At 41.3% G+C, this 24,756-nt stretch overlaps 1 protein-coding gene across 1 annotated transcript in view; it reads right to left on the bottom strand.

Annotated features, from left to right (window-relative positions):
• Positions 1 to 24,756, bottom strand: part of LOC115086984 (serine palmitoyltransferase 3-like) — a 254,044-nt gene that overhangs the window by 88,893 nt on the left and 140,395 nt on the right. Inside the window, exons 5-6 of the mRNA XM_029593553.1 lie at positions 5,682 to 5,806; positions 3,654 to 3,747 (exon numbers count right to left, since the gene is read on the bottom strand). Of these exons, the coding sequence (XP_029449413.1) occupies positions 3,654 to 3,747; positions 5,682 to 5,806 (219 nt within the window). The remainder of the gene's footprint in view (positions 1 to 3,653; positions 3,748 to 5,681; positions 5,807 to 24,756) is intronic.

The raw sequence follows: 24,756 nt of genomic DNA, 5'->3' as shown, positions 1-24,756 counted from the left end.
TATCTTTTTTGAGATGCGGTGACCAGAATTGTACACAGAATTCAAGGTGCGGACACACCATGGAGCGATATAGAGGCATTATGACATTTTCTGTTTTATTAACCATTCCCTTCCTAATAATTCTCTTTGCTTTTTTGACTGCTGCAGCACACTGAGTCGATGATTTTAAAATATTATCCACTATGATGCCTAGATCTTTTTCCTGGGTGGTAGCTCCTAATATGGAACCTAACATCGTGTAACTACAGCAAGGGTTATTTTTCCCTATATGCAACACCTTGCACTTCTCCACATTAAATTTCATCTGCCATTTGGATGCCCAATCTTCCAGTCTCGCAAGGTCCTCCTGTAATGTATCACAATCCGCTTGTGATTTAACTACTCTGAATAATTTATCATCCGCAATGATAACCTCACTCGTATTCCTTTCCAGATCATATATATATACATACACAAGAACCTGATCTGGAAAGGAATATATATGATCTGGAAATGAATACAACGAGTGACGTTATCAAATTTGCGGATGATACAAAATTATTCAGAGTAGTTAAATCACAAGTGGATTGTGATACATATATACATATGATACATATATATTGAAAAGCACCGGACCAAGTACAGATCCCTGAGGCACTCCACAGTTTACCCTTTTCCACTGAGAAAATTGACCATTTAATCCTACTCTCTGTTTCCTGTCTTTTAACCAGTTTGTAATCCACGAAAGGACATCGCCTCCTATCCCATGACTTTTTAGTTTTCTTAGAAGCCTCTCATGAGGGACTTTGTCAAACACCTTCTGAAAATCCAAATACACTACACCTACCGGTTCACCTTTATCCACATGTTTATTAACCCCTTCAAAAAAATGAATCAGATTTGTTAGGCAAGATTTCCCTTGGGTAAATCCATGTTGAATGTGTTCCATTAAGAACATAAGAAAATGCCATACTGGGTCAGACCAAGGGTCCATCAAGCCCAGCATCCTGTTTCCAACAGTGGCCAATCCAGGCCATAAGAACCTGGCAAGTACCCAAAAACTAAGTCTATTCCATGTTAACCATTGCTAATGGCAGTGGCTATTCTCTAAGTGAACTTAATAGCAGGTAATGGACTTCTCCTCCAAGAACTTATCCAATCCTTTTTTAAACACAGCTATACTAACTGCAGTACCCACATCCTCTGGCAACAAATTCCAGAGCTTAATTGTGCGTTGAGTAAAAAAGAACTTTCTCCGATTAGTTTTAAATGTGCCCCATGCTAACTTCATGGAGTGCCCCCTAGTCTTTCTATTATCCAAAAGAGTAAATAACCGATTCACATCTACCCGTTCTAGACCTCTCATGATTTTAAACATCTCTATCATATCCCCCCCTCAGCCGTCTCTTCTCCAAGCTGAAAAGTCCTAACCTCTTTAGTCTTTCCTCATAGGGGAGCTGTTCCATTCCATTAAACCATGTCTTTCTATATGCTCTATGATTTTGATCTTGAGAATAGTTTCCACTATTTTTCCCGGCACTGAAGTCAGGCTCACTGGTCTATAGTTACCCGGATCGCCCCTGGAGCCTTTTTTAAATATTGGGGTTACACTGGCCACCCTCCACTCTTCAGGTACAATGGATGATTTTAATGATAGGTTACAAATTTTAACTAATAGATCAGAAATTTCATTTTTGAGTTCCTTCAGTACCCTAGGATGCATACCATCTGGTCCAGGTGATTTGCTACTCTTTAGTTTGTCAATCTGGCCTACTACATCTTCCAGGTTCACAGTGATTTTGTTCAGTTTGTCTGACTCATCACCCCCGAAAACCATCTCTGGAACTGGTATCTCCCCAACATCCTCATTAGTAAACACGGAAGCAAAGAGTTCATTTAGTCTTTTTGCAATGGCCTTATCTTCCCTAAGAGCCCCTTTAACCCCTCGGCCATCTAATGGTCCAACCGACTCCCTCACAGGTTTCTTGCTTCGGATATATTTTAAAAAGTTTTTATCATGAGTTTTTGCCTCTATGGCCAACTTCATTTCAAATTCTCTCTTTGCCTGTCTTATCAGTGTTTTACACTTAACTTTCCTCAGAGATCCTCTGAGCTTGACCTATGTTTTCTTGAATTCTGATACTGCCCTCGTTTTCACCACCTGCACAGGGAGGCTGTTTCATGCACCTATTACTCTTTTGGTACTGAAACATTTCCTTATATTACTCCTGAGTCTATCCTGTATGTTCATATCCTCTTTTTGTTGCTGACAATGACCTTGGGAAACTCCTGCTGCTGCATACATCCACTTAGAATGCAAGCTGTTTGGAGATGGGATTATCTGAATGTACTTTATTCTATGGTGCCTTGATTTAAGATGCCACATTAATGTTACCATGCATAAGTTTTCACCAGTTTTTGTTAAAGAAATAGCGACATTTTGTGTGTACTAACTAATGTTTAAAATCTGCTGTCTAAAAGACTCATCTTTTATAAAAACAAGGCACCTGGGATACCTTCCATCTTGCATTTAGCCTGGGTGTCCCAATTGAGCTGTCCAACAGGGGAACTCAAAGAAATAGCTGGGCTTTTTCTGAACTTGCATTTTTGTGCATATACTCCCTCTGGTAACCTAAGTAGTACAATGTGATAGACAATGTTCTCTCTACTGACTCATGTTAAGTCCAATTATTCTCTTCTGTACCAATAAAACATTAATGTGACTAAGATCAAATATAAGATCTTATTAGCCTTTTGGCTGAAACAGACTGCTATAGGAGTTAATAACCTGTCAGTAGACTCCCCTGGGGACATGAAATTTAGACTTTGATGCAATCAGGAATATTAAGCCTATTTAAAAAAAAAAAAAAAAATTCCATCAGTTGAAAACCAATTGAAAAGATCTTCACAGTGCATAACATAGGGGCCTGTTTAGGGGTCAGGTGGTTTGAAAACTGGACCAATCTGAGTCAAACCTGGGATTCCCTCAACTTTCAGTGGACATCTAGTGTACTTATTTTCAGGCAGGTTTGTACAGTGGTTGCACAACTGTAACATGTACGGATGGAGATGGATGGATAAACTGATAACAGACACTTTGCACTGATGAACATGCCTAATGTAGGCACAAGCATGAAACCTAGGGAATGGGAAGGTAAACAGTTCCATAGCAGTTTTATTTTCAACAAGCTTCGATAAACTTATTTTATAAGTTTGTAGTAAGACTGAGAAACTGATCACAATGTACAGCTGCAGCTGTACATGGATAGCTTCTGCACAAACCTCACTTGGCAGTGCATTTCAATTCATGACCTGTGGCAGCCCAGGCTCTGGAGTCAGCCATCTGCATTGAAAAGATTAGAAACCATGCTAAAATGAGTCTCAATTCTGGGAAATCGCAGCAAAAAGGCAAGGGTCAGAACACCACCAGGCATGAGTACAGTACCAATTCAGGTCTCTGGAGTTAAAATGCACCCACAGACAAGATCCTTTGCCATACTCCTACTCCTCTCTGCATTAAGAGCATTCATATTTGGGCATAGTCACACAGTTCAGGATTCTTCAGCTGTGTAACACTGAGAATAAGACTACAGTGACCTGAATAAAATGTTGAGCGTTTACAGGGACTTTGTTTCCACAGATGTCGACTGGACATGGACAGCAGCCATACTCACTGTTGTGCTTAAAGACCCGGATGGTAGCTCCCGAGAGCCTGGCACCAAGGATGAGAGAGGTGTGGTTCAACTCGTCACTGAGAATGAGGCAGCCCTGAGGAGACAATTGAAGGACATCAAGATGAATTAGCTGCTGATGACTACAAGAAAAAGACCACAAACTATTATAAATATAATTAAAGTGGGAGAGGGCTGAAATTTTAGGCTGATCACAGCCAACATGTACTAGAAAGTGCAAACTTAAGTTTTAAAAAATGAAGCCAACAGAAATTTGAATATGGGTTCCATATTGTACTTTTCCAAAAGCTGATTTTATGCATGCTACTGAGTGTATTGTAAAACATGGGACTGCACGAGATAAGGAGCAGGAGCTGGTTAATGCTAAGAGTAATGGGCTAGGACATTCCTCCTGACCTTGGGCATATTATGTGCTGTTGCTGCAGGTACCCACTTAGGCTGTAAGCTCTCTAGGTAAGGTAATTTGTAATAAAGTGCCCTGGTATAGAGCATTATAAAAATTTCAAAATAAAATAAATTAGTCCTTCTAGTGGTTCTTAAATGTAGGAGTCCCAACTGCTTTAAGTAAGCAATAATGCAGTTCAAGGCATACACCCTAGCAAAATAATATAGGCTTAGACTTCAAATTTCTTCCCTTCCCAAACATATTAGGATGGTTTGAGTAGCTGTATATGAATTCTATTTATTTGTTTAATTGAATAACACCTTTGCAAAGGGAAAGCAATGTTGGTGCATGGGTTTTACTGCAAGTCTGATTGTTAGCATTTTGGCACTTTATGCATCACAAGTGATTACTGGCCCTTCACTTCCGTCAAATGAAGGTGAGGGTTTGTAATCCAAAGGCTGTAGCATTACTTGGTGGATGCTCTTTGCTTAGCATCACACGCTGTAGTAACGCTGTGGGTGAGACAATGTGGTGTAGGTATTAGGTAGACGTGCTCCCTTTTCATTGTTTTAGTTTGATTGGATTTATACTATACAAATTACTGCCCTCATTTTTGAAGGGCATGATTATGCACTACATATTTTATGAGGATAAATTTTCAAAGTCATTTAGGTGGTAAAAGTTTTAACCAATGTTGTACAATGTGCAGACTTTTATGCATACTAAGAAGAGACATTCCCGGGGGCATATTTAGGTCAGAGAAGAAAAAAGTGTGTGCGCATTTTGCATTTTCAAATCTTTGCACACAGTAGTCTAGCAAAAATCTACATGCGGAAAAAAAAAAACCAGCTAGTTTCACAGAAAAAGTACGAGTGGTCTTTTGCTTTGAAAATTGGTGCAAAGCCTGCAGATAAAAAGTTATAAGTCAAAATTCAAAACCCATTTAAACGAATAACTGAAAGGTTATCCATCTAAATGGCGAAACAGCGATATTCATCGCCCTATGTGGGTACATTCTAGCCGCATAAATTGGGGGCAGGCTAAAAGCAGGTGGGATGTGTTTCCAGGAGCAGAGTTAGCCGCATAATTTATGCAGCTAACTCCGATATTTGGAGTTAGCCACTTAACTTATGCGGCTACTCTGGTCATGCCGTAGGGCTGTGCAAAAATTAGCTAGTTATACTTATCCCGTTAACTTTAAGATAGCCGGGTATATTAGTGGCGCTGCTGTGCCGCTGAATATCTGGGTTAAGTTAGCCAGACAGGTGTGTCCGGCTAACTTAACTAGCCGCTCCATGGCTGAATATCAGCCCCTAAATTATCTTTATCCCAATGCAGTTTCAAAATTGCGTCGGTGGTGCCAGTGGCGCGAACAAAAGTACCGGCGCGCGTATTGTTTTAAAATCCACCCCTAATCATTTAAACACATCTCAACATTTCTTCTTCTGGGATCACATGTGTTTGCACAGAGATAAAGGCCAACATTTCTGATATAGCGCCACAAGATCCATTGTTATATTAGGGTCTGTTTTAACATGTCACCACCATGACTACCAAAAAATAAAACATTCTGGCTTTGTCTTCCCAATCAACTACTGCGCAAGAACATTTTAAAAAATGCTCACCTTACCGACTAGCGCCGGAATGTTCATGGAGTTGGTAGCAAAGCCCATCCCAAACACCATGGCAGCTTCCACATCCAGGAACTGGGCCACTAGATCTTCTAGTTCTTTGTGCTTATCAAAGTTACCTACAGAACAAACAATTATACAATACAAATCAGCTTTACATTTTTTTTTTTCATTTTTTTGCTACCTCCCATCGCTTCAGACACTGCTAGCTATAGTCAGTCTGCTGCAATTCCACTCATAAGAATATAAATGCCATACTGGGTCAGACCAAGGGTCCATCAAGCCCAGCATCCTGTTTCCAACAGTGGCCAATCCAAGTCACAAGTACCTGGCAAGTACCCAAACATCAAATACATCTCAAGCTACTATTATTTATTGATTAACAGCAGTTTATGGATTTTTCCTCTAGGAACTTACTCAAACCTTTTTTAAATCCAGTTACACTAACTGCCATAACCACATCCTCTGGCAATGAATTCCAGAGCTTAACTATGTGCTGAGTGAAAAATAATTTTCTTTGATTTGTTTTAAATGTGCCTCTTGCTAACTTCATGGAGTGCCCCCTAGTCCTATTATTTAAGAGAGTAAATAACTGATTTACATTAACCTGTTCAAGTCCTTTTAGTTACTACTGGGATCCTAATTTTACAACTATCGGCCTAGAGAGAGAGAGAGCTGGTGCCCAGCAATCCCCTATGAGCTCAAGGAAGTCTCCTTTCAAAGCCTACATATAAAGCCTACATATAAAGATTCACAGAGGGTTTATGTCTACACATATCTTTCTGGCTACCTCTTCTAAGCAACACTTATATACCACCTTATTTCCCAAAAAGGGAATCCAAAATGGTTTAACGTTAAAAAAAAAAAAAAAATAATGAACATTTTATAATAAATATAAGAATAAAAGTCCCCAATGTACCTCACCAGAGCTGCACTCAGCCATCTTAAAGTCAGCTACTTGGTCTCCCCCCTTCTCAGAGAGTACAAGTGCTGACTTGGCATGGCCTCACACCCAAGAAGCAGCTTTGGGGCTGCAAGCTTTGCCCTCTGGGCCCATTCTCATACCTAACTTACATTCTTCTATAAAGCATATAATATACTATAGCCAGTATAACTATTTTGTAGAAAAAAAGCTGTCTATACCATTTACTAGGATGACTGGTAAATATCCATTCTATTTAGGGTTGCCAACTGGCTCCAGATTTTCAGGACAGGTTGATCCAGTCCTGGTTTTATTTGCTTGCATACAGGTAACTTATAGTCTTGTTTTTCTTAGGGAATGCAACAGGGAAATCAGAATAAGTCCCAGCATGCAATGGGAAAAAACTAGGACTGGATCAACCTGTCCTGAAAATCTGGAGCCAGTTGGCAACTCTAATTCCATTAACTATACAACGGATTCCCCCCTCCCCCACCAAGCTCCATCAGTGCTCTTCTGTATCTATAGCTAGACATAAGTTTATCCAAAATAATCATAGCACTGTCTTGGCAAAAATTAAAGATAGCTGAATTGTCCATCCAGGAAGTAGTACTCGCCCCAGCTTAATAAGGTTTTGAACATGTGTGTATGATGGGCCAACTTATCTCAAAGGCACTTTACCACTTTGAGGAGCATTCTCCTGGTGTCAGCCGTAGAACAGTGAGTGCTGTTAAAGTCCCTTACTTCCTACAATATGGACTGACTTTCGATACCACTGCCCTGATAATGCTAGAACAAAAATGAATGCTCACAGCAGCAGTAATGTGCTCTATTCAAGATAAGCTGGCTTACCATCTATTTGAGTCTAGAACTTATAAGGGGAAATTTTGCAGCAGCCTGCATAAGAAAGTCGGCAAAGGCGCACATTAACTTGCACCCAGTTTTCAAAGTGAACTTAGATGAGAATGTTCACTTTGAAAATCAGCCCACCAAAATACCCGCACACAACTATATCTACTAAAATATATGCAGAAGTTTGGGGGGAAATTTAAACACATACTTTTGAAAATTCAAAATATATGCATAAGTTCACCCCCCCCCTCCCATGAGCCCCTGGAACTACCTCTGGTCAGACCAGATAAATTTACATGCATGCAGGACTTACGTAGGTAAGTTTACTTGCAGATTGGACAGGTAATTTTCTAAAAAGCCATTACTGCAGGTAAAGCATGGTTTTACATGTGGAAATGCCTTTGAAAATCACCCTCACAGAGAGTAATTTTTAAACATTCTAGCAGTGCTAAGATGGATCCTCTGCCAGGCTAAAAATATGCACAGGCTTCCACAACGTATGCACTTTTAGATGGATCATGAGAAGTCAGGGGAGGAAAATAGCACCCACATTTTTTTTAAATGTCATGTGTACGCACTATTTTACTCTCCTTAGCCACCTGCATAAAAGTTTCTTTTTGAAAATTAGTATTATGTAAACGTGCTAAAACTGCTTAAGTACTTTGCCATGACACAAGCTGTTTGACACTGGCCCTTGCCCAGCGCATTGCTGCTTTCACCTGTCTGGACAATTAGCAGAATTCTTAAATGTCAACTTCCCCTTTAATTTGGCTATCATATTAACAGATGGAATGCAGCTCATGAAGGGCCGGATTTTAAAAGGGTTACGTGCACAAGGTACGCGCGTAACCCTTTTAAAATGCCCCTGCGCGCGCCGAGCCTATTTTGTATAGGCTCGGTGGCACGCATAAGTCCCGGGGCTTGCAAAAAGGGGCGGTCGGGGGCGTGTGGTGTCAGATCAGGGGCGTGTTCGGGGGCGTGGCCGAGTGCCCCTACACAGCAGCCTGTGTCGGGGCCTGCTGCGCCAGCACACAGCCAGCGCACGTAAGTTACTACTGCCCGGAGGCAGTAGTAACTTTTCGAATAAAGGTGGGGGGAGGGGAAGGAAAGTTCCCTCCGAGGCCGCGCGTATCTTATAAAATCCAGCGTACTTTTGTTTGCGCCTGATGCGCGAACAAAAGTGCGCACGCACGCTGTTTTTTAAAAATGTACCCCTCAATGTTACAATCATCAAATTTTAAATTGAACACTAGTACATTATTACTGAAATCCTGAAATTTGTATAATAAAATGGTTGCAAAATTTCCATTGGGCCTTGGGCAAGACGCATAGTGACAGCTAGCAAATGTACCCTGGGATGAGACTGGGTCAGGAGCTTCACCTTTACCAACCCTTTCCCCGCAGAGTTACCCTTGGGTTCTGGGGAACAGCAGGACTTAGGCGAGGGTCCCACAAGGTAAGGAAAGAGTCCAAGGCAGGCAGCAGTCAAAGAGAGAGAGAGACACACACACCATTCACAGGCCAAAGGTCAGGGCAGGCAGCAATGAAGAGGTCAAGGTCCAGGCAATGGTCAAATCCAAGGAAGGAGCAAGAACCAGACAGGGACGACTGAATGAGGCAAGGCAGGTGTGACAAGACGAAGCAAAGGCAGGCTGCACAAGACGAAGCAAAGACAAGCAGGAATACAAATAACACGCACTGCACAAGGCAGGGAGACCTGTTGCTGAGGTGTCTGCTTGGATCGCGACGGGGGTTTAAATACCCAACTGCACTGTCGTCATCAATGGATGCCAATACCGATGTTCCACAGGGGTCTACTAGTTCCAGAGCGTGCCTAGGAGGAGCTCAAGGAGGCAGGATGGCGGAATTGAAGCTGCGCTGGCGGTGTCCTGGGAGTGAGTGCAGCAGCCATGACTGGCAAACAATTACTTTTTGGGTTAGACTTCCCGAGTATGCTCATGCATTCCCCATGTCCCATTCAATGCACAGAACAGGACTGCACCAAAATCAAGAGGTTCAGCTGACAACAGCAGCATAGCTAATAATTAGATTTCAGTCTAACTATAAAATAATAGATGGCAAATTATACAGAGTGATCCCATAGAGGATTTGCCCGCTGAGAGGTCCATGTTCAAAAACCCAGAGTGGGCTAAGTTATCCAGAGAACTTTACCTGGATAAGTGTTCCACTGAATATTCAAGGTACAATTATCCAGATAATTGGCCTATTTGTGTGGACCAACTTGTCCACAAACATTTAGCCAGATAGCACTGCAGTGAGTGCTATCTGGCTAAATATGTTAGCCAGATAGCACTCACTGCAGTGCTATCTGGCTAAATATGTTAGCCTGTCTTCACCATACATCCAGGCCTATCCACTTTTTTGTCCAGGTAACTTTGTCCACACACACATTTTATGTGGATAAAATTATCCTGATAAAGGGAGGGATATATTTGAAAGGCCGAGTTTTTTGCAGATAAAAGCCCATTTCACTCATCCAACTCTTTTGAATACAGAATGCTCAGGAAATAGGGGCGGGAATCAGAAAAGAAATGAGTTCTACTGGACAGAACAGGACCACTCAAGGCTGCAAATGTAAAGCAAACAAGTTAGTACAAAGACTCCAATCTCACATGCAGACCAGAGGTGCTAGATGTGATTGGTACATTCTCTGCCTGGGTCACAAAGCAGCATAAAGCTACAAGCAGGGAGGGCAAGCAATAAAAAAAAACACAGAAGAGGAAAAATACCAAGATATTCTCAGCCTCCACAAAGAGCACTATCACAAGCTGCATCACAAAGTAAACAAAAAATGTAAACAGTGTGTTGATCAGACAATACCATCAGTGCTGTACCTAACAGTCAGGCCGATAGAAAGAGAAAGAGGTGTGTTAGTGCCGGGCGCACCCGCGTTTGCCGCACGCACAGTCTGCATCACCTACCGCTCGATACTGTATTTAAATTGCATTCAAATGCAAGCCGCGTCCAACGCGCGTCCATGAAGCGCAATCCATTTTATAGGCGCTTATAACAGCGCCTATACAGTATCCTGGGTGCGCTGGTACCTGTCATTTCAAATGTCATTTGAAATGACAGGTACCAGGAAGTGGATACCCAGCGGCGAAAGCAGCACTGCCGGCGAAGATGGATGCCCGGCGGCGAAAGCGGCCCCCGCCGGTGAAGATGGATGCCCGGTGGTGAAAGCAGCGAAAGCGGCCCCCGCCGGTGAAGATGGATGCCCGTAGTGCACGGGCCCCCAAGCCAGCGAAAGCGGCCCCGCCGGCGAAAGCGTATGCACGTATGTGCATACGCTTTCGCTGGCTTGGGGGCCCGTGCACTACGGGCATCCATCTTCACCGGCGGGGGCCGCTTTCGCCGCCAGCTGTCCCCGGGAGGCAGGGGAGCCGCGGTGCGCGTCTCCGGAGGAGGGCAGAGAGGGCTGCAAGAAAAGTAAGTTACGCTTGGTTTCACTTTACATGTCGAGTCGCTTTTCGCCTGCGCCTTGCTTCGGGAGGAGGGGATTTTAGGTTTTCTTTTGGTTAAAGTTGCTTCGGGAGGAGGGTAGAGAGGACTGGGGCTGCCCCGGAGATCGGCACCCATGGACGCGGCCAGGGCAGGTGAGCGGGGGCTGGGGGAAAGTTTGCCGCCTACCCTTACCCCTGCCTCTAACGCAGGGGTAAGGGTAGGCGGCAAGTTAGCAGGTTAAACGCGCGGCAAAACTGCAGGTTTAAAAAGCAATAATCGGGGCGCGCATTACTGTATGGTAGGGAATAGCTAATCCGATTGTTTACATCTCATATACATGCCGCGGGCGGAAAGGGTTACCAGTTGATTTAAAGAGGCGGTAAGGATGGGTTAAAAGGGATAGTGAATCGCGGGTTGGTCTAACGCGGCCAAATTGTGAGTAGAAAGCGGGTTAGAAGCAGGGTAACCGCGGCCGCACTTTACTGTATTGGCCTGAGTATGTCCCCTTGGACAACTATTAGGTTGCTAAACAAAGATTAAATCAAAACTTGAAGCACAAAATATACACCAGTTTCAGAGTGAGAAAAAAAAAAGATCTGAGGTCTGTTTTATTTGGAGCTCATCCCAGTAGCTCTCAAAACCCTGCTGACTGAGAACAGAATTTTTATTGCCTGTGGTTTGGGGCTTGGCCTGCATCAGTAATGGTTGATTCACTTCCAGTTTGCCCTCTAGCCCCCTGCTGAACCTGTCACAGAACCCCATGTTCTAATCTAGCCCATGGCATGACACCAGAAGGTAGGTCACGGACAAGCCTTTTAACAAAAGCTTACTCTTTTCCCTTTCAGTTCAGTGCTGACTGTTAAACTCCCGTCAACATGCAAATCATCTTGCTAAGTTACAGAAAGGGAGCAACACCATGGTACATCTCAGGTTGCTGGCAATGTAAAACTGCTGATATTTATTCTTTTCTAATCAACTACATTTTAAACCGCTTTTCCTGAAAATGTCCAAGGCTATGCATAAATAAATACTAATTACGTTATAAAAACAGACTATTCACAAATAAAACACAAATCCTAAAATCACATAAGTAACATACAGGCCAATACAGAACGGTGCGCTTGGCCGAGTGCACCGTTAGCCCCCGTTTGGCCACGCGTTTTTGACGCGCTATTATTACCCCTTATACAGTAAGGGGTAATAGCGCGTGGAAAACGTGCGGCCAACCCCCCCGAAACTAAAATGTGCGGCTTGGCCGCACATTTTACTCTAAGAAATTAACTCCTGCCTAGTTTTTTAAAATTTAATACTTGCATGCTGTCCATAGCAGAAGTAAAGTTTCGCTTAGAGTACCCTGGGTGCACACTTGTGCGCATAAATACTTATGCACACATTTCAAAGTAACTTCCTGGAACGCCCATGCTCTGCCCAGACCACACCCATGCCCCATTCCATTTTTTTTTTTTTTTTATAAAGTTTTTGATTTGTGCGCTTACTGGAAAATATACGAGTACTCGCACAATTTTTTTAAATCTGTGTGGTGTGCGCTGGCCCGAACATGCACATACCTCCCAGCTTTGGTGGGCGTTGGGCTTTTAAAATCTACCTTTAAGTGAGGCCTCACCACTGATTTGTACAGGGGCATTATCAGTTCCTTTTTTTCTGCTGGCTATTTCATGTAGCCAAGCATCCCTCGGACTCTAGTCATGGCCTTGTTTTATTGTTTTAACATCATTCTAAAGTCTCTCTCCTGATGAGTGCCCATTAGCATCTCTTCCTCTATCACATACAGCTCCAATGGATTTTTGCATCCCAAATGCACAGCCCTGCACCGTTTTGCATTAATGGCCAAGCTTTCAACCAATGCTCAAACTTCTTTAGGTCACTTCACATTCTGTCTATTCTGTTGCAGATCTTTCTCTTCTTCTGCAAAAGGTCAAATGTTTCTGTCTTTTTCAAATTTTTTAAAATTCTCTCTTTATTAACATTTTAACACAAATTACAAAGAAAAGCATGGTAATCGATAACCAATAGTCAATAGAAAGGAAAAAGGAAAAGAAAATTATAATGGTATGCTATTTAATAAACCACATTAATGGGGAGAGTACAACAGGCAAAAAGAAATATAAAGAATCTCACAATAAACACTTATTGACTTTCCAATCCTTATAGAACAAAACTACATATACTAGATGGAGGAATAAAACTTTCTATTTAAAAGATTTCTAATCCACACATTTCAAGGAGATTTTCATGGCGATTTTCAAGATTACAGACAAAATATATAACAATAAAAAAGCTTTTAACAATAACAATACAGGTCATGGAGAAACAAAACACAAAAACTTAACTACCGGTAATTGAATAAGGTCAAAAAGATATACTTTATTCCCTGTAACCTCACTGAACATTTACACAGAAATCTTAAAAAGTGGCCCCTGAAACCAATAGTCTTTGTTTTGATTTTTTTGTAAAGAAAATTTTCTTCTAGCTTGTGTCTTTTAAACCACATCAAAAAAATATGAAACTTTTCTAAGAAAAGATATTTTTATAAACAAGCAAAAGACATCTTTCTCTCGAGCAAAAGTCACTAGAAGAGTAGATCTCTGCGAAATCTCAGAGCCAGACTGCTCCAAGAAAGCAGCAAGATCTAAATTAGCAGCAGAAACATAGAAATGGCAGCAAAAAAAAGACCAGTGGTCCATCCAGTCTGCCGAGCAAGCTTCCCATGGTAGTATCTGCCGCACCATGCGGGTCAGCCCCATGTATCAGAGAGTTTTGCTTGAAGCGCTTTGCTTATGGACTTGGCCATAGAAGCTGACCTGTTTTTCTCTTAATGTCAGAGCATCAGTACCCCAGACTGTAAAAAAGTCGTGGCTCGGGTTGGTTGTCCCTGAATCCAAATGTCTCTTTCCTTTCAGCCCCCACCCTCCTCCTTTAAAAGTAGAGAGCAATGTTTCAGTTCTCATGAATATCAACAATATCAGAGGAAATAGCAACTTTACTTTCAGGCAAATAATACAGCTTTATAATTTCAGGAATCACGTAAAATAAAATCAAGATAGAATTTGGTTAAAATCTCTAGGGGAAAAGTTAGGGGGCACTTTGGAAAATTAAGAAATCTCAAATTAAATCTTCTAAGATGATTGCCCGCATTCTCTATTTTATAATGGATCAATTGACAGTCTTTAATAATAGCCACAATAGTTTCTTGCAATTTACCACACTGATTCTTCAATTCTATAACCTCCTTTGCCTGATTAGCAATCTGCATGAGTAGATATACCCCCCAACCACCTCCAAAAGAAAGTCAATTTTAGATGACACAGACTGATCCAACTTAATTACAGCCACCCAAAGAACTTCTATAGTTACGCCACTGCAGGCATCTTTGGTGGTACACCCAGTGATAGTCTGGGTTCCAAAGATATGTCTGATGGCATTTGATGAGATCAAGACTCTATCTCCTATAGAAAAAGTAGTAGATGTAGAAACAGCTTCAGTTTCTCCAGCAACATCAAACCAAGTCGAAGTTCTTGTCTGCAGGGAGGAAGGTACGAGAGGATGCAAGGAGACACGTGTCTCACTCTGAGTGGAGCTATGTGCTCCTAGCTCGATTGGTCCTGTCATAGCTTGTGAATGAATAAACCTCTCAAGTGTCAACTGAGAAGAAGGAATAGAGACAGTTGACTCAGCTGTATATTCCCTTTCCTCTTTTTTTCCATAACATTTGAGAGAAGAAATACAAAAGCAAGTCAGAGAAGTTCATCTGTAGGGGTGCGCGACTTCGGCATGCTGGATGCCAGTTTTTGAAGGCTCCTTCCAAGGACATGGGAGGAGCACAGCTACTCAAGGGATGGACATCTCAAGAAGACCGGTGGTAATCTTACTGCAATCCCTGGAAAAATGTTTCCTTCTAACCTTTCCACAATATTGTTTACAAAGATATTTAAGAGAATATGCCCCAGGACCAATCCATGAGACACCCCACTAATGCTCTCTCTCTTCTCCTGATTGAATTCCTTCACTCCCTATTTCTAGTCCAGTCCACCACTTTGAAACCCATCCTCCCAGCTGCTCAGTTTATTCACAGGCATCCTGTATTAGATAGTACTGAAAGTTTTGCTACAATCCAAGTAAACCATATCTCTAATTACCCAAATGAAAAAAAAATCAATCAAATTTGATATGATCTGCCTCTGATACAACCATGCTGCCAAAGATCTTGCACAATCTGGTCTGTAATTTTCCATCTCCTCTCTGTTAACACTTTTGTGAAGAGGAACCTCAACTGCTCTTCTCCAATCCTGTGGTGCCACTCCCATTTCCAATGATCTATTGAATAAGTCCTTCACAATTTGAGGCTCCAGGGAGGAAGATTCAGAACCAATGTCAGGAAGTATTTCTTCACGGAGAGGGTGGTGGATGCCTGGAATGCCCTTCCGGAGGAAGTGGTGAAGACCAGAACTGTGAAAGACTTCAAAGGGGCGTGGGATAAACACTGTGGATCCATAAAGTCAAGAGGCCGCCAATGAAGAGTGGGTGACTCGCCAGAATGATGGCTACTGCCTGGACACGATACCCTTATTCAATAAACATACACATGCTTACTGTGACTCCAACATCGCTCTAAGCTTCAACAGCAAGAGGAAATGGAAAAAAGGATTTGCACTCACAAAGAGGGGAGTAGCTGGCTTGTTACGGCGGTTACTACCCCAAACCAAATATGCCTGATACTTCACTTTCAATGCATATACAGCATAGCTCTCTGCTTCAACGACAGGGGAGAAGAATAACTGATACTTCACACATCCAGCAGAGCTCTCTGCTTCAACGGCAAGGGAGAAGAAAAAGGGTTCGCACTCACAAAGCGGGGAGTAGCTGGCTTGTTAAGGCGGTTACTACCCCAAACCAAATGTGCCTGAAACTTCACTTTCCATGCATATCCAGCATGGCTCTCTGTTTCAACGGCATGGGAGAATGACTGATACATCACGCATTTCCAGCATAGCTCTCTGCTTCAACAGCAGGGGAAAAAACAAAAAAAACAAAAAAAAAACCTGATGCTTCACGCATATCCTGCATAGCTTCAACGACAGGGGTGAAGAAAAAAAGGATTCGCAATCACAAAAGCGAGGAGTAGCTGGCTTGTTACGGCGGTTACTACCCCAAACCAAATGTGCCTGATACTTCACTTCACTTTCAATGCATATCCAGCATGGCTCTCTGCTTCAACGACAGGGGAGAAAAAAACTGATACTTCACGCATATCCAGCATAGCTCCCTGCTTCAACAGCAGGGGAGAAGAAAAAACAACCAACAAGGGCTGTACAACATAGTCTAGGTAAAACAAATAAGCATGGGTGTAGCTTGCTTATCGCGGCGGTTACTACCCTAACTAATCAAGCTAGATATTTCACTTGGATGCAGCTCCATCACTGCTCTCTACATTAATGGTGGGGGTGGAAGGGGAATAGAACAAAGAGCTAAGAGAAACAGATAAGTATGAGAGAAAAAATGTGTGAAGCTTGCTGGGCAGACTGGATGGGCCATTCGGTCTTCTTCTGCCGTCATTTCTATGTTTCTATGTTTCTTCAGCAGATACACCAGAACCTCTCTGAGCTCCTTTAATAATCTTGAAAATACCTCATCTAGCCCCATGGCTTGGCCACTTTTAGTTTTGCAAGTTCCATACAAACAAGCTCTTCTGTGAATGGTGTGGTATCTACCCCACTCCCATCTGTACCCTTGGGAACCATCAGCAATCCTTCTCCAAAGTGATTTGTTTAGCAATTCTGCTTTCTCATTGCCCCTCTGCACACATTGTTTCCCTTCAGCTTTTAGTCTTACAATTCCACCTCTGGCTTTCCTCCTTTCTCCTGAAAAAAGTTGTGTCACTCATTTTGCTTCTTTAACAATCTTTTTTCCATTAGTGCTTTTGACAACCTGAGTTCTTTCTTTGTCCTTTTCAGCTTTGCCAAATATTCTTCCCTGTGTTTATCTTATTTACCCTCCTTACATAAAGATTTGATCCCCTTATCATAGCTCATTTTAGTTTAGCCCACTGTTCTTCCACTTCAGCTGTATCCTTCCATCTTGCCAGCTCTTCATTAAGGTATTTTGCCATTTTAATAAAGTTGATATTTTTGAAATCCAGAACTTTGAGCTTTGCGTAATGCCTCTCCTCATTGGCCATTCTATCAAATCATACTGTGTGATGATTGCTGGTGCTCAAGAGGCCACCCACTTTGACATTAGAGACATTACACTGTAAGTTCCAGGTCCAATATTCACTCCACCCTTTGTGGGTTCCTTCGTTAAATGTCTAAGCAGTGCCTCTTGAAAAGCATCCACAATCTATCTATTTCTAGCTGATTCTGCACACGGGATACTCCGATCCATATCTGGCAAGTTAGAATCTATCAATACCAATTCTCCCTTCATTCTTATCTTTATGTCTTCAGTCAAATCTCTGTCTAGTTCCCCCATTTGGGTTGAAGGTCCATGGACTATACTGGTGTGGATGAATGTGCCATCACCCCTTTCAAAAATGGTCCGCAGTGCCTCCTCCTTTCCACATGCACTCTGCATTTCAGTAGTTTTAATAATTTTGACATAAAGAGCTACTCTTCCCCCCCCCCCTTCTGCCATCTCTGTCCTTCCTGAACAGATTATAGCCCAGTATCCCATTCATGCATCCATAATAGCTGAACCATGCATCCATAATAGCTACAATATCTGCCTCCACCATTAGAGCCTGCAGATCTAGAACGTTAATGCTTAGACTATAAGCATGGGTGTTCATCGCTTTACAGCTATTTCTCTTTGGCTCTTATACTCTGTATAGCCTCATATTTGCTCTCCTCTCTTACCCTGCTTTTGAGTGAACTAAAATAACATCTTTTATCATTTTTTACAGTATTTTCAAGGGGTCACTTGTTGAAAGTGACCCCTTGAATCTATGCCCTTAAAACTGCAATCCACAGAGGAGAATTCTGCGCTACTGTGGAGTGCAGAATTTACACATACACCCCCCCCCCCACACACACACAGAAATGCCAAATTCTGCACAGAAAATGGCAGAGAACCCAGCATGCCGCAAATGGAGCACATGCTTTTCACGGTGAAGAAGGCGGCCCCAGCAGGCCGCAAATGGAGCGTGCACTGTTCGGAGTGAAGATGAAGACACTGGTGAGAGTGAATGTGTGTAGAGAGGTGTGTGTTTGAGAGAGGAGGGGGAGGGGTATGAGAGAGAGCAGGTGGGTGAGCAGGAGGGTGTGAGAGAGAGAGCAGGGGGATTTGCTTAAGTGCGGTTGCCAGAGAGAATGAGCCTACATGAGGAGATTGTGAAGGAGTGTGTATGTGTGTAAGAGACAGGGAACTGGTGTGTTTGAAAAAGGGATCATGTGTATGTGAAGGTGTTAGCCTGTTTGAAGGGACTGTGTATGTGTGAGAGCGCCTGTGTGAAAGGGTGAGTGAGAAACCATAGGTAGCCTGTGTGAGGGTGTATGCATGAGAGAGAGAGAGAGAGGGAGCTTGTATGGGTGTGTATGCAAGAGAGGGGGACCCTGTATGAGGGGATGTGTGTGTGCGAGAAAACGAGAGCGCCTGTGTAAGGGTGTGTGTATGTGCACTAGAGAGAGGGAGCCTGTATGAGGGGCAGTACTGAGAACGGGGTCAAACTCGGAGTGATGATAGTGGAAGGTGTTGAGCCTAGTTATGGAGAGGAGAGTTACTGGCAGGTGGAGGAGTTGGGGCCTGAGAGGACAAAGTAGCCAGGAGAATAGGGAGAGCGAGTGGAAGGAACACTTTTACTGTGAATTTCTAGGGAAATTCTGCTCAAAATATTTACAATTCTGCATCTTTAAGTAATAACTTCTTTCTGTATTAATTTAAAATGTAATTACTTAAAGACTGTCATGTAAATTGTGTTACATTGACCAATATAAAGTTTGCAGAATTTTAAGTTTTTGTGCGAATTCTTTCAAGAGTTTAGTTTAAAAATTTCTCAATATATGTTCTGAATTTCTCACTTAGGATCTTTCTTCCCACCACAGAAAGGTGTAGGTCATAGTTACTACATAATCTTTTGTTGTTCCAACCAGAGATGTGAATCGGAACTGAAATCCGAACCGATTCTGGTTCCGATTCACATCTCTAGTTCCAACCACCTACATCCGTCTAAACCTCTCTCTCTCTACACCAGGTTTTGAGCCATGTACTGAATACATTATACAAATTAGTCTTTTCTTTCCTTTTCTTTGAACAGCAAGATCTTTGAATACGCTAAGGTCTCTACCATGTGTCCAAGACTCTTTCCTATATCCTGGACATCTCTATACTACACTGACTTTTTTTTTTTTTTTAGCCAGACCATTGTTTCCCCAGGGGTTTATAACATCAATTTTAGAAAATCTATGTTCTTCTCCAATTTCACTTACAATCTTGGTTTGTGTTTCTGCTAGCTGAGGATCCTCAGGAGACATTTTACCTTTCTGTGACCCTCAAAATGTGTCTCCAACTTAATACTTTTGATAATAGAATTACCCAGCTAAAGGAAATCTGTGTGTTGAGATCTTGTGTCTGTGCTTTGAGGGTATTGCTTGCAATGGGTGCTTTCCTTCCTCTTTGAAACTTCATATTGAATTTTCAGAGCATTCAAATTTTCTAACGCAGTAAAGGCATTTTGTATGTGTATCATATGGGGGATGGGGTGTGTTTGTGTCACAGGTCTTACTCGACCAAAGCCACTGTAATCTATTTATTCCCAGGTTTCAAAAGACAGTGGGCATCATTTTCAAAGCCATTTATGCACATAAAAGAGGCTAATGAGCTAAATAGTTCTTTAAAAAATCGTGCATAAAAGTATGCTAAAACCCAGTTTCATGCATACTTTTATGTGCACTAAAGAGAGGCATTCTGTGGTGGAGGTTGGAATTTTCATGCATGCTTTTGATCTTAAAAAGTATGCACGTAAATTAACTTACACAAGTTAGATAATGCAAAGAGCAGGCACAACTTTCTGCAGCTTAGTTTGTGTGGGTAATGAGATATCTCAAAGCAAAGTTATGTACATAAATTGGTTTGAAGATTGGCATAATTTATGTACTTTAGCAAAGTATAATTATGCGGGTGTTATAAAATTACCCTTAACAATAAAGTAGCTGCCAATCAGTAATATTCACTAAAATTTCTGATGAATTCTCTCACTTGACTATTCCCAAATCCAACCTATCATGTGCCACTAGTACCTGGTTCACACCTTTGTTATTGATTCTGCAACTATAGATTGCATCTTATTCAAGATGAAAGTTTCCTCTAGTCCTTTCAATCCTTGTTCTGGTCATCTTCTAAAGGCTATACGTGACTACATCTCTCTCTCTCTAGCTCAGCTAGTCAATCTCTCCCCTGTTTCTGGTATTTTTCCTGACATACTAAAGCAAACTTCTATCTTCCCGACCTTAAAGAAAAAAATTTCAGACCTAACTGACATTAGCAATCTACATCCTGTGGTAACTCTAACGGTTATCAAATTAGTAGTTTTAAACCAATTAGATTATGTCAACGAGAATGCTATTCTTCATCCGAATCAGCACGGTTTCAGAAGTCACAGTACAGAAACCCTAGTTCTATCCTCAGTTGATACAACATTATGGGAGTTTGATTCTAACCCACACTACATCTTAGTTCTGCTGGATATTTCGGCTGCTTTTGATACTCTGGACCACCGCATTCTCTTAACAGGTTTGTATTCATCGGCATAACTGACATGGGGCCGATGCAATATGGTGCGCTGAGCCGAGCGCACTCTTAAGGTGCAGCTGGACGCGGGTAGAATAGGTGCTAATCAATCCCCTAATACAATAAGGGGATTAGCGCCTATTCAACACATGTCTAATGTGGAGTGAATGCAATAGTGCTCTTCAATGCAAATGCATGTGAATGAGGCTATTAGGCATTCACTCCCGCACATTTAACTGTCATCTATTAACGCCTGCCAGGAGCGTTAATAGATGACAGTTAAATGAAAAGAAAAGAAATTTTTAAAAAACTGATGATCAGGCTCATCACAAAAACAGACACCAAGTTTAACGGTGGTTTTCATTACCGACGGACAGCAAAAACAGACGCCAATAAACCTGGCATTGGTTTTCGTGACTAGGCTTGTGCGCATTAAGAGAGCGGGTGCTGACTGTTCAGCGCCTGCTTTCTAAGCGACTTTATTGCATCAGCCCCACTGTTCTCAAATAGTTCATTTCATATCTAATCGCCCTCAGCAGGCTCCTTAAATTTTGATTAGTACACTATTCCCAAAGTTCCTTTCTTTCAGTCACACAGTTTAACATTTACTTCCACTTTGCCATCTTCTAGCTGTAAATTTCAAAATCTATGCAGACAACATCCAATTCTTCATCCCCCTATAATATTTCCTGGTCTAACACTCTGTCCGTCGACAATCTTTGTACTAGGTCAATTAACACCTGGCTTTCCCACAATCGTCTTAAACTTAATACATCTAAAACTGAAATTTTACATTTATCCACCATTCTCCAGTCCTCATGTCGCCCACCATCCCATTTTATCCTAGACAGTCATTCCATTCCTATAACCACCAAAGCTTGTAATTTAGGAGTTATTTTAGATTCTGATCTATCAGTGTCTCACAATATCTCATCCATGGTAAATAAACCTCATTTTATAAGATCCACCTATTGAAACGTTAAAGCCTCTCTTATTCCCCAATGATTTCCATACAGTCTTTCCTCACAGGGTTGGATTATTGTAATGCATTATACTTAGGTCTTCCAGACTCTGCCTTACATCCTCTACAATTGGTACATAATACTGCCGCTCGCATCCTTACAACTGCAAAATTCAGAGACCACATTACTCCTGTTCTTTGTTCTTTACAGTGGCTTCCGGTCCCATTATGAATACAATATAAAATTATTTCAGTCATCCATAGCTGATTTCTTGTGCATGAGGTTATTTGGTTATATTCCTCTCTGTTTCCAACCCTCCAGACATCTATGCTCCATGAATAAAAGCCTCCTCGAGGTTCCATCAGTTAGAACGGCTAGGCTTGACCTTACTAGATGATGTGCCTTCTCGGTTGCTGGCTCCATTCACTGGAATTTCATCCCAGACTCCCTTAGGCTTCAAACAAACTTAAAGGAAATCAAGAAAAATGTTTAAAAATTTACCTATGTTCCATTGCTTATAAACAGGCAACTGTGGACTGAGCTTCACTTATTCCAACCCTAAGGCATGCTATCTTTACTGTCATTATGATTGTTATAATATTGTCTTGGATTTGTCCTCATTCATTATTTAATGTGTGGTTTTTATATTTTTATTATGAATGTGCTTTTTGTAAACCGCTTTGATCTAACTAGCCCCATTGTACAAACGGTATATAAAAATCTTTAAATAAATAAAATAGATAAAACCTCTAAATATCAAAAGACCTTGTTTGTTTTGCCTATTAATAAAGTCTGAAGTTGAAAAAGTGGCCTCCTTCGTCTGCAAGTAAAGCCCAAATTAGGTTGTTTGTTATGCATAGGAAATGCATGAGTGAGACAGAATACAGTCTACTTAAGTCAGCATCCTGTTAACTGTGAGCCAACACATACCCTGAGGTCCTTTTCAAGATGCCTTTCTCAGGGCACCAGCTTGGGGGGATTTTAAATTGTTAAGGACAGTCTTGCACTTTTTCATAACCTGACACAGCTATAAGGAATTCAGTCACAAGGGAAGCCCTTTTGGAAAAATACTTGTTGACTTTTCAATATGTGATAAAAAAAAATATGGCTTTTTAAAATGGCTCACTGTGCATAAGTTGGAAATTTAACAGTGACCAGCACAATAAAGACAGATAAAATGAGGATTATTTTGCAGGATTGGCCAGATTAGCTGCTGAATCACAAAGAGGGGACAGAGCTGTCCAGAGCTGACTGAAACCATGAGAAAAAACATCCAGGAACCCCTGCTTCCAAATTAGATGTTAACCCTTTAGAGCCAGCTGCACTGAATGTGCAGGCTATCAGTTGACAGTATAACAGAAAGCAAAGAAACTACACAGAATAAAGCATGAACAGTCCTCTAGACCTGTTTGAAGCAAGAGAAAATCAATTTTGAATAGATGTCTTTTTTTTTTATTATTAAATATTGCTATTTTATACATTTTTATCCAAGTCATGCAATTAGTTTGTGTATTAAACTTCCAGATTTATGCAAGCATTTTTCATAAATTCTAACCTTTAATCACTCATAATTCCTCTGTAGACCATGCTGCTAGGCAACCTGAGTATACAGTGTTTTTTCTCATGGGCTAAAAAGTCTCCTTCAGTTTAGAATTCCAGTGAGGAACAAGTTGCTCAACACATATTGTATTATTCAATGTCAAATTTCTCAACTACATAAAATTGGGTTCCCTATAGGATAGGATAAAATTTAACTTTGCACTTACTTTGGATCCCCCTCAAAATTGGAATGCTAGATAAAATGTTGCTGATATTAAAGTAACTCCAATCATGTGGTCAGATCAACATGTAATATAGTTTATTTTATTTTATATTTTAAAAAATGTATATCCTGCTGATCTGCAAAAACTCAGCAGATCATATCATATACACAATAAGAAAGCACAATTAATAAAAACAATATAACAAGTACTCAGCAAGTGACCTGTGTCTGCTATCTTAACCATGAGTCTGCAACACTCTTCCTGACGCCTCAGGATGCAGGAGCAGCAATTTCATCAACATGGACACCATAGCACCGGTAAAAAAATAAATCCAACATAAGGCCAGCTTCATGAGCGGGTTCTGTAATTACCTTGAAGAAACCAAGAACAGGCATTCTAGATATTAATTCAGGTGCCTCTTGACAAGGGCACTGAAGTCTCACAAAATTCAAAGTTTAAAGAAGTCCAGTGCCATGCATAACATTAAACTCATGGATTGCAAACTGGCTAAAAGACAGGAAACAGAGTAGGATTAAATGGACAATTTTCTCAGTGGAAGGGAGTAGACAGTGAAGTGCCTCAGGGATCTGTATTGGGACCCTTACTTTTCAATATATTTATAAATGATCTGGAAAGAAATACGATGAGTGAGGTAATCAAATTTGCAGATGACACAAAATTGTTCAGAGTAGTTAAATCACAAGCAGATTGTGATAAATTGCAGGAAGACCTTCAGAGATTGGAAAATTAGGCATCCAAATGGCAGATGAAATTTAATGTGGATAAGTGCAAGATGATGCATATAGGGAAAAATAACCCATGCTATAATTACACAATGATGGGTTCCATATTAGGTGCTACAACCCAAGAAAGAGATCTAGGCGTCATAGTGGATAACAGATTGAAATCGTCAGTTCAGTGTACTGCGGCAGTCAAAAAAGCAAACAGAATGTTGGGAATTATTAGAAAGGGAATGGTGAATAAAACGGAAAATGTCATAATGCCTCTGTATTGCTCCATGGTGAGACTGCACCTTGAATATTGTGTACAATTCTGGTCACCGCATCTCAAAAAAGATATAATTGCGATGGAGAAGGTACAGAGAAGGGCTACCAAAATGATAAGGGGAATGGAACAACTGCCCTATGAGGAAAGACTAAAGAGGTTAGGACTTTTCAGCTTGGAGAAGAAACACCTGAGGGGGGATATGATAGAGGTGTTTAAAATCATGAGAGGTCTAGAACGGGTAGATGTGAATCGGTTATTTACTCTTTCGGATAGTAGAAAGACTAGGGGGCACTCCATTAAGTTAGCTGGGGCACATTTAAAACTAATCGGAGAAAGTTCTTTTTTACCCAACGCACAAT

Source organism: Rhinatrema bivittatum, chromosome 3 (genome assembly GCF_901001135.1).
Source record: "Rhinatrema bivittatum chromosome 3, aRhiBiv1.1, whole genome shotgun sequence".
In the NCBI taxonomy this organism is placed as follows: Eukaryota; Metazoa; Chordata; class Amphibia; order Gymnophiona; family Rhinatrematidae; genus Rhinatrema; species Rhinatrema bivittatum.
Note: the sequence above shows the minus strand (reverse complement) of the source record. Positions and strands in the feature narration are given on the sequence as shown.